General features: G+C 33.3%; 1 protein-coding gene and 1 pseudogene across 2 annotated transcripts in view; one reads left to right on the forward strand and one right to left on the reverse strand.

Annotated features, from left to right (window-relative positions):
- Positions 1-4,875: 4,875 nt before the first annotated feature.
- LOC106323098 lies at positions 4,876-5,559 on the reverse strand (annotated as a pseudogene).
- A 4,971-nt stretch (positions 5,560-10,530) lies between these two features.
- LOC106327051 overlaps positions 10,531-11,358 on the forward strand; it is a 5,365-nt gene continuing 4,537 nt past the window's right edge. The window contains exon 1 of one of the 2 annotated variants that reach the window (XM_013765061.1): positions 10,531-11,173. In XM_013765061.1, coding sequence (XP_013620515.1) covers positions 10,599-11,173 — 575 coding nt within the window. In that variant the 5' untranslated portion in view covers positions 10,531-10,598. The remainder of the gene's footprint in view (positions 11,174-11,358) is intronic. The other variant, XM_013765062.1, reaches the window with a different exon arrangement.

The following is an 11,358-nucleotide window of genomic DNA, read 5'->3' on the forward strand; positions in this document are numbered from 1 at the left end:
AATATTTACACATTTTAGGAGCAAAACGTAATAATGTGGAGTGACATTACAGCCTTAATTATGTATATCAGTGTTTTGTAATCATGAACTATTGTTCTCTTGCAAAAACCAAATGGCACAAGCATGATATGTGAACTATATAACACATATACATATACATTGATGTGTATTTTTCCAGACCATGCATCCAGGGAAGAACCCGTTGATGTTGTTTCACAGTTGCTTGTATTTGTCACACCAAGATTGTAGTGACTGTTCCATAAAAACAAACAAAAGTGAATTATAAATCTAGCTGATCATAGAAGGTCAATTCATTGGGTCCTCAATGTTTTCATGTGATGAACACCTGATCTTCAATGCTATGTTTCCTTGTAAAGGCCTGACGAAACCTGCTGCTTGACTCGTAAGGTTTGCTTGATAAGAGCTCAAGCCTTCGTCACACTCTTGCTTCGCCTCTCATCCTTCCTCTTCCTCTTTGACTCGCCCCTCAAGGTCTTGAATCGCCTCTCGAGGTCTTGCATCGCCCCTTGAGGCTCTTGCTTTGCCTTTCAAGCCTTCCTTCGCCTCTCAAGGCTCTTGCTTCGCCTCTCAAGGCTTGCATCGCCTCTAAGGCTCTTGCTTCGCCTCTCAAGGCTCTTGCATCGCCTCTCAAGGCTCTTGCTTCGCCTCTCAAGGCTTGCATCGCCTCTAAGGCTCTTGCTTCGCCTCTCAAGGCTCTTGCATCGCCTCTCAAGGCTCTTGCTTCGCCTCTCAAGGCTTGCATCGCCTCTAAGGCTCTTGCTTCGCCTCTCAAGGCTCTTGCTTCGCCTCTCAAGGCTTGCATCGCCTCTCAAGGCTCTTGCTTCAGATCTTAAGCTCTCGCATCACCCGTCAAGCTTCTTTGTGATCTTACTTTGCTTTTAAAGTTTACTGCTTCGCCTCTCAAAGCTTTCTTTGCTTCGCCTCTCAAGGCTTGCATCGCTTCTCAGATCTTGCTTCGCCTCTCAAGGCCCTTGCATCACCCATCAAGCTTCTTTGCGCTCTTGCTTCGCCTTGGGAGGCTCTTGCATCGCCCGTCAAGCTTCTTCGTGCTCTTGCATCGCCTCTCAAGCTTCTGGTTGTCATATCAATTGTACTTCATGTTCTAGATTGGATTTTGTTCGAAATATCTTTTGTTTCGTCGTAATCAGAGTTTTCGTTGAGATTTTACGAGAAAAATAAGCAAAACATTGTTTTCTCGTGATAATTTAAGTCAAACGTCTAGCCGAGGATGGTTAACATAACACCATTGTGCTTTTGACAAAATAAATTGATTTTAATAATTTCATTGACCAAGACGTAAAAACCGTATATCGGAAAAACCGAAAATCCCTCTGATTAAAGTTGTAAAAACGTTTAAGTCGTAAAACAGACTACACGATGAAAGCCCTCTTACAATTCGAAATGAAAGTTGACCCAGATTGCATTGTTGTTTACTTGGCTTTTTAAAGCTTTATGTAGTTAGAACGAAAGAATTCACTCACAGCTCTTGCGGCCGTAGCTTTTACAACTTGTTGTAACAATCGCAATGTTCATATGCAGATTCGAAATAATAGCATCTTTCTCTTTGCTCGCAAAATTGTATTGTTTTACTTCCTTTTTCATTCAAAATTTGATCGCTTATCGTTTGGTTTTGCAGAGAATGGAACCTCAAAGAAAGCGTAAAATTTATGTTTTTCTTTCCATTAACTAAACTCAACTGTGTGAATTTCTGTTCCCACGTGTTGTAGAAATTGTAAAAAAGTTTTTGGTTGCGTAAAATAATATTCATTTTTAAAGAAAGATGAGATTATGATGCTGTTGTTAAAGAGGAACTTCACATGTGACATGTAAAAACCACAAATGTACGCACATATGATCGTTCATGGTGCTTCTATTGGCCGTGAATGTTCCAGAGTCATGACTGTAATATTTTTGGATGTCCACCAAACAATCATGATTTTTAAGTTATAAGGAAGTTCTCAATATTGGTTTCCTCTTAACATCATTCGATTTTGTGACCTGTAAACTATACTTACAATGCTAGGTTAAGACTTGTGCCTTGCGTGGGACATACATTATATATACTATATTTATGTGTTATATGTTCTTTTACATATTTATAAAATAATAAATATATATTAAATAATTAAAAAATCAATAACTATTACATATATAATTAAATTGATGTGACCACATAAATAAATTTCATTAATCCAAATATTCACTTTTTCAATTTTATATGATATATAATTAAATTTAAATGACATTAACATATATATATATATATATATATTAACATATATATATATATATATATATTAATGTCATTTAAATTTAATTATATACCATATAAAATAGAAAAAGTGAATATTTGGATTAATGAATATTTTGTTATAAAAATATACAAATAAAAAAACATATGTTTTTTACTCATATGTTTTTTTATGAGTAAAAAAACATATATATATTAAACGAAGCTTTCTACTCATATGTTTTTTTATTTGTATATTTTTATAACAAAAACTTTAAATCACAGATAACAAAATTTTCATTGTGTGATTAATAGTTTTAGTAATATATAAATTATTAAAAAATTCAAAGCTAAGTTTAAAATTTAAATATTAAGTTGTCAATATTTGTTCAATAGCTTTTACCAAAAATATTTCTTCAAAGTAAATTTCAAAATTAAAATATTTATATATTTTATATGATATATAGGTTAATTTTAATATATATATATATATATATATATATATAATATCTTTTACACTTATCATAACAAAAAAAATTGTAATTATTTGTATTTTATCATAACAAAAAAATTAAATCATTGATCACAAAAATTTGAATGTGAGACTTTTAACAGTTTTAGTAATTTATAGTCGTTTAGAAAAAATCAAATATAACATACACAGAAAAATCTAAATTTTTATTATACGGTTAATGTAATTGTTTAATTTATTTTATTAATTTGAAATTAAACAAATATGATAAAGAATACACTAATTTTTATCAAATCTTTATTATCAAAATCATTAATTTTCATATATACTATAGCCACAATAAACAATTCCGTAATTTTTATTTAAGGAAAGAATGAAAAACATTAATAATAAATTTATTGTTAATTTAATAAAAAACTTATTATTTATTTAGATGGACCAACCTAATTCTCTAAGGATTCTAAGACTAATTGTGGTGATGACACATGATTACCTAAAATGTTGTAATCCTTCTCTTTTAATAGATAGAGGATCTTTCTAGTTAAACTAGTGACACTTGGTAAACAAATAGATAGAGGATCTTTCTAGTTAAACTAGTGACACTTGGTAAACAAATAGATAGAGGATCTTTCTAGTTAAACTAGTGACACTTGGTAAACAAATAGATAGAGGATCTTTCTAGTTAAACTAGTGACACTTGGTAAACAAATGTGTTTTCATTTCCAGTGTTTGCATTTGTTTCCCCCATTAATTTAGTTGTACCCTAACAACAGCTGGAGTGATTTTTAATGTTTGTCTCTTCAGTACAATTTATCTATGGATTAGTAAAAATAATGGAAACATAGAGTTGTTGACTAAAATTTTTAGATTTTGTCTTTGTTAGTTGTTTTTTTCTAACAAATGGAATAAATATTTTAACAAAAAATAGTAACAAATAAGGGGCCCAACAAATAAATACATAATCTTCTTGAAAAATTTATTGTCTTGGTGGAAAACATTTGTATTCAAATTATGTTATTTAATCTGTTTCGTTTTTCCAGTATTATTGTTGTTTAAGGATATACTTTCTAAAATAATGCCATTATATTAATTTTATAGGAATTCCAACGTTTTCCAAGTAATAAAAAGTAAGTATTTAGTAGTATACAATTATAAAAATCAACTTGTTTATCTAAGGATAATGGAGGCATATATAGCTATAAGCAGAACCGTGCGAGCATTTATGGTTGCCCTAAACGAATCATAAAAATCTCAACAACAAAAAATAAAAATAAATATTTTAATAGAGAAGAACATATAAATAATTAAACTAATAAAAAAATTGTAATTATACAACAAGATTTTTTATATTTATTAAAAATATTAATCAAGTATTCATCATTAAATATTCTAGTTAATTTTAAGATAAAATAATTAAATTACTCAATGTTTTATGCCATAATCAAATAAAGATAAAATTTGACTAACTTTAGCTTTAATATTTCAAAAATGCATTCAGACCTATAATCACTAATATCTAATTATTTTAGTTATTTAACAGTTGTTTACATTATTTCTTACTTAGGAAACTCATGTATTTGTTAATTATAGGCTCATGTTTTTAATCAAAATTATTATCTTGCTTTCGTTGTATATACTCCAATTCTAGTGGTTATATTATGAATGGTAATAGTCAACAGATGATGCCCTTGGATCTTTATTTATTTTTTGCTGCCATAAGTGAATGTTTTTTTTTTCAACACTGTGGCACGACACTGGCTATAAAAATCAACTGAGGATAAATGTATCTTTTTTTTTTTTGATAATCCAGGGGTTCCCCGCTTCGCGGGTCATTCCCCTGGGCCTGGTCAGGCAGCGGTCCACTTCACCCGGGAGAGTTTTATATAAATGTATCCTTGCGAATACATTTATATATGAACTAGCTTTTCTATTAAAAAAAAACTAGTAGTTTTCTGCTAGTATAGTCAAAATATTGTGATAATAAGAAAACATCACAATTTTACTAGATAAACTATTTTTAGATAGAACGATTATCTTGGTTTTAAACAAAGTTTTGTCTCCTTAAAATACTACATTTATTATGATTTTATTTCAATATAATTAATATGACAACGTTTATAACAAAAAAAACAGAATTTATGGTTAAATTAAGTTAATTAATATCCCACTTATACATAAATTTAAAGGCACCAGTTGGATTATTGCGTACATATACTCCGTCTTCTCGTGCTTGCCAGAAACACACGTCAGGTTTCCTACTGCCACATACATCATGTATGAATTTCTCATTTCCAACAAATGCGTTAAATTTCACATGGTGCACACAATTAGGTCCCTGAACGAAAGACTATAAACAGTTAAAATTATAAGAGCATGATTAATATGAGGTTCTTAGGGTGAGATACTTAACGGAAGTTGACAGACGGTTTCTTATATTCTGCTAAGAACTCCCCCCTAAGAACCTTCTATTAATTATACTCTAAGTTTAATAGTTGTGAATGTTGAGTGATAATAAGATTTGTTTTGCATCAATACTAGTACCAAAACAATTATATGCAGTAGACAAATATGATAAAAACAACAAAAAAATAGCAACTTACCTTCCACAAATTGCACCATATCAACGTTTTTGGATAAATTCTAAATTTGACTAGGAAACTAGAATTGAAATCAAGAAACTGAACTCCGGTCGATACTCCTTTCTCACTACAAGTGACCTGTAATATTTTGTTTCCTTCAAGCCCATTAGAAATTTCGACGTTAAAACGCCTCAAGAGAAGAATAGAGTCTATATTGAGACAAAGAAAAAGAGGAAACATATTAGAATTTTTTCCATTTTGTTATTCTGTTTTCTTGTAAATGAATGTAAATCGTGGTATAATATATACATAATTTAACGCAATGTTTTCGTTCTTTTAAAACATCATATTTGCTAACTCATTTATTTCATTCACTGTTACTTGTCCTTATTTCATTGACCGTTACTTATTTTGTTTATTATTATAATTTATCGTCATATTTGTCTTTAGTTATTTGTTTTGAATTTACTGTTATCATATTTAAACCATTGAGTTACTAACTTTGGTCAAATACAATGGATGGCATCTTTCACTGGTGTCCCGTAAATCGGAGAACATATGATAGTGATAGAGAAGCAAGTTTTGATTTCACGGTGGCAGAAGCGTTCTGGTGGTCAAGGTTGTCGGTTCAAGCATAGCAAACACATGTTCAGATGCGTGTATCGAAAGAGACTCAGAAGCCAACACATGGAAGCACAATAATCTCTTTTGCTGCTTCTTGTATTGGGGTTTTCATTATTCGTTTATGGGCTTTGTACTTGATACCAATGTATGTTCTAGCCCATTGGACTAAAAATAAAATAAAAGAACTGCCAAGTTATTGTATTTTGCTTTTGTTTGTTAATTTAGACTGCATGTAATCCGTTGTTATTTTAGTATTTAGTAAAGTACATTAATTTTTTAACGTGACAAAAATGTTGAATGGAAAAACAATAATGGATCGTAGGTAATATTTTTTTCAACATTTTTCATTCATGGAAAAATTCAAAGACAGTTCCATGGTGAAACAATATTGAAAGTCCATGCAACCTGAATACAATTTATCCCAAATTGACCCAAACATACAGATCGATTAATCTTCCACGTATCCCACCGCTTTCACGCTTAATGACAAACGTCCATTTCATTGCACACGAGATTGGAGATTGTGACACGACACCTTCTCGATAATCGACAGTGGCCGTCACCGTCACCGGAATTTTCATGCTTCACCGGTATCCTCTTCCGTTCCAACCAACGCCATTGTTGGGTCATCTTTCATCTTCGGATTAGAACCTTGAGGTTACTCTGATTGATTAACGACATGATTCTTTGTAGGACCGTTCATAAGAACGCCAACTCTGCTGAGTCCTTGCTGAATGAATCGAACATAACCCATCATCATCTCCATCCTTTCTGACAGGAAAGCTTTACCACAAGCCAATTAACGACAAAATCAGAGACAGGTAAAGACTTATTTCCAAGGAAAGGAGTCAAAGCATGTCCTATGATAAACATAAACCAATTCAAGCAGATCGGGATGTAACAGAGTACACAAAAAGATTTGATCTGATTTTGGGCTGGAAACACGAAAAAATTCGCCTATGCAAAGCTAGATCCGCTAAACAGAAAACATAAGTCTTACATAAAAAAACAAAGACATGTGAAAGATATGGTTGTGTGAACAGGGAGAAGAGAGAAAGAGATCTCTCTCTAGTTGATCGTACGCTTATGTGTATGATCTACCATTTTAGCTTATTTTCTATTCAAAACCTTAAATAGAGAATAAAATATATAAAAGTGATATATAAAATATTTAAAAATAATTTCTTATAAAATAAAATATTATAGGTTCACGCTAACAAATCCTGATTCGATACATGAGAAATTATTTGAGCTTGTTTTAAATGGTTTAGAGCAAACCTTTACTTTAGTGTGATTTTTCATAACTTTAGCTAGGGATAGGCACGGAATAAACATTTTAATTGAAGCCAAATAACCAAACAATAAGTGATGTTCAGTTGCTTTAAACGCGCGCAGCACAGCTCTCTGTCTTTGTGACACGCGTCGATCAAACATTGCAAACGTGGTTGTAGAAATTGACACGACAACATCAGCATGTGCTATCCCCGTTGTCGGAAGCTTCACTGGAATTCTTCTTTAGACATCAACCGACGCCACAGCTGAAATCTGCTATTCCCCCATACGATTACTTTGAGATTATTTGAATCAGTTCTCAAGAAGGATCTATGCCGGACCGCCTGTTGAACGCCAGCTTTACTGAACCCCTTTTGAGTCAATCAAACTTTAATCCATCATCAACATCATCTTTCCAACAGGAACGCTTTGCCCAAATGCCTATTACCGGCGTCAAAGTCGGGCAAAGACTAATTTCCAAGGAAAACAAGATGAAGCATATCTTTTGATGAAAATAATTCAACGCAAGCTAATCGGGATTCAATTAACACGCGAACGAGAACCCAACTGGGCGTTTTTTTTTCTGGGCTCAAAACACCCACACCCATATTTAGCCCACACCCAACAACCCCCACACCCAATAACACTCTTCACCCAACTGGACAACCCAAACCCGCCCATTTATAAGCAATTTAAGTATTGGTCCAAATCTGTTTAAATTCAATTTAAGCTCAATTTAAATATTAAACAACCTTTAAATATGATAGAAATATCCAAAATTGAGTAGTAAAATTTTGAAACTTTAAACAACATTAAAAAATCTGAAAATCTGAAACAATCTCAAAAGACTTAAGTTTTTAACAACACTGTTTATGAATTCACTGTGTTCCAGCTTTGTGACTTTGTCTCCTCTCATTTGCAGCCAACAACAACAAAGAAAAAAGAAGATTCAACCTCAGATTTTCACCAAATTCTCAAGACAATTGCAGATGAAGATACATATCTTTAACAATTATGACATATAGCATAAACTTTTGCAGATATAAATACCAGACGTGAGAAGATTTTGACCCCAAGTTAATGAGAAAAAATATAGCAATCATGACATATAGCAGATTTTTAACAACGCTGACATATAACAAAATTTGACTTTAAAACGATCTTTTCAATATGAGTTAATGCGAAAAGATCTAACAAAGAAGACTAACTTCAAAACATCTTTTCAATATGACCAAAGCAGAACACAATGTTAATTAACCTAACCTAATCAAAGTAGAGAGCATAAATAGCAGAGAAGAAAGTCAATCTTATCTCAGATACAAAGCACTTTCACCATCAAAACCAAAATCATCATGGTTTATGAAATAAGAGAAGAAGACCAAGAGATACCTGAAGACCAAGCTGAGGCAGCAAGTGAATGAAAATGCTAGTTTCTGAATCCAAAACAAAACAAGAAACGAGATTCATTAGCCCACAAACTCAAACAAGTTACTTGCAAGTTGCAAGAGTAAACTAAATCATCTATTTTCAGATCAATAGCTAGAACATTTCAATGTATTGAATGCCACCACACAATGTTCTCTCATATCACAAGTATTCATATCAAAAGTGCTCATTTCCAAAGAAAGTAAACGAGTTTTACTTGAATGAGTAAGGTGTAGAATCATCCCTCAATTCAAGTCTATAGACTCTCCACTCTCTTCTTCTTTCTCCTTCTCTTTATCCTCTTCTTCTTTATCCTCTTCTGTCTTCTCAACAGACTCATCACCTACGGAAAAAAGCAATTTATTATATGAAGAGATTATAACCAACACTAACCCATTTCAGGAGACCATTTTAACCAATTTCTTGTACAGACCAAGGCTTGGACATTAGTAAGTAGACTTGTTAAGGATTCTACTACCAATGCTAAACGAAGATTCTGAAGCAACAGTTGTTATGGATATACTCAGAACCTCTCGTCCCATTGTTGCCAACTCTTTGAACCGAGCTGAGTTGTCTCTCCAGTAATGTAACACATTCAGTTTCTTGTAAGGGGCCATTCCAAGCAATGGCTCATCTATATGTCGAGAGCATACTTGTCACTGCCAACAGCTTTCTGAGAAAAGAAGGCGTAGAATCCCTGAAAAACAGGTTAAACATCACTTATATGATATCAGAAATTCATAACACTTATCAGAAATGACTACAGAGCATAACTTACCCCATAATCGGCTAGAACATCAGGTATTTCTCCTTGTGAAGTTGTTGCAGCACTACTGATTCTCTGGTTTTTCTTGTAAGCTCCAAACAGTTTATAGATCTTTGAACGAACATTAGCCAACCTTCTCTTACAAGTAGACTGATCAAAAACCGAGAAACGATATTTTAAGAAGTGAAATTTCAATCTTGGATCCAAAACTGCAACAACTACAAGGACATCGCTGTATTCTTCCCAGTATTTCTCAAACTCCAGTGCTTGAGTTTTAGTAAACAGAGGGTGGAGAAAAGAAGAGGAGTGAGATTAATACTATCAAAATAATCAATTATTTGATTTTATCTGCTCTGTAGTTATTTAGATATTCGATGTCTTGATATCGAATTTTTTTTAAATATTTCTAAACGAATATCCTATTTAATCAGTATAAATAAATTTTTTTTTTTAAAAATAAATAATATATCTAGAACTATATAAAATAATATTATTTTATTCTTACAAAATTAAAAATAATATTTACTTTTAAAGCTGTCATAATAAAATAATAGATTTAATAAATAAAAATATTATAAAACTTACATAAAATATAATAACATTATTTATACATATAATTTCTAAATATATATATGAGATCAAATATCCGCTTTAAAAAAATATTTTGTAATTTAATTTATCTTTTACACATATTAAATTAAAAAATTACTTTCTTTTGTAAAGTAATAGATATCCTAATTTTTAAAACAAACTGAATCAAAATTTATGGATATCCAGATTTTACTAAACCCCATCTTAGAGCATTTTTATCGGGGTCAACCAGAGGGTTTCTAAACCTGTAGGCCCCACAAAAATCCTTAAATTCGGTTTCCAAAAGCGTGAGATGATGACCGCTTGCGATGGGTTTTTTGCATTGTCCCGTGATTGGTGCGCTTTTTTATTTTTTTTTGTTAATCAGAAGAAAAAAAATTAAGAAACTTTTAATTGGAGTTTAGGGATAAAGATGGTCTTAAGCAACAGGGTAAACACACATGGTCTGTAAATCGAATCCTCCACGTCTCTAAACCTCTTCCATTCAAATCTCCTCTCATCCGCCACGTGTCCATTCTTCACTCTCTTTTATCTCTCCTCTCCACCCAAAAATTTTCCTATCCCATTTTCAAAAAGCATCTTCTCTCAGATAAAAGTATTATTACAAAACTCAAAACAATGTCTGGAGGTGTTGGTCCGACTTACAACGACATCGCCTTACCCAAAGAAGAAGAACATCACGCCACCGGAGAAACCTCAACAGCCGCCAGATTCTTCTCCTTCCAGCAACTAAACATCCTCGCAGTAATCCTTGTCCTCTCCGCAAGTGGTCTCGTCACAATCGAAGATTTCTTATTCACAATCCTCGCGCTCATCTACTTCTTCTTCCTCTCCAAACTAATCTTCCCTCCCCACAAGAATCCAAACCGCGATGCTCCTCTCACAAGCCCCACGAACAAGATTTTCCGTCTCTACGTAGCTTCCGCGGGGATCGTGGGGCTCTTGATTCCGATCTGCTACATCTTCCAAGGATTCCTAGAGGACGATAAACGCGGGGTGAGTGCCGCTGCACCGCACGTGTTCCTTTTGGCGAGTCAGGTTTTCATGGAGGGAATAGCCGCCACGTGTGGCTTCTCTGCTCCGACTCGGATCCTCGTGCCGGTCGTTTACAACGCTAGGAGGATCCTAACGCTCGTCGAGTGGATTATGAACGAGTTCTCAAGGGAGGCTCCGGAGTATGGGAAGAGGACGGTGTAATGACCCACCACTCCCACCATCTCCACTTCTTTCTCCAACCCCACCACTTCCACCTTCTCTTCCACCATCTCCACCTTCTTCCCCACCATCTCCAACTTCTATAAAACTTAAGAAAGAGAGAGAGAGAGAGAGAGAGAGAGAGAGAGAGAGAGAGAGAGAGAAGAAGAAGAAGAAGAAGAGA

The sequence above is a fragment of the Brassica oleracea genome, chromosome C2, assembly GCF_000695525.1.
Source record: "Brassica oleracea var. oleracea cultivar TO1000 chromosome C2, BOL, whole genome shotgun sequence".
Classification (NCBI taxonomy): domain Eukaryota; kingdom Viridiplantae; phylum Streptophyta; class Magnoliopsida; order Brassicales; family Brassicaceae; genus Brassica; species Brassica oleracea.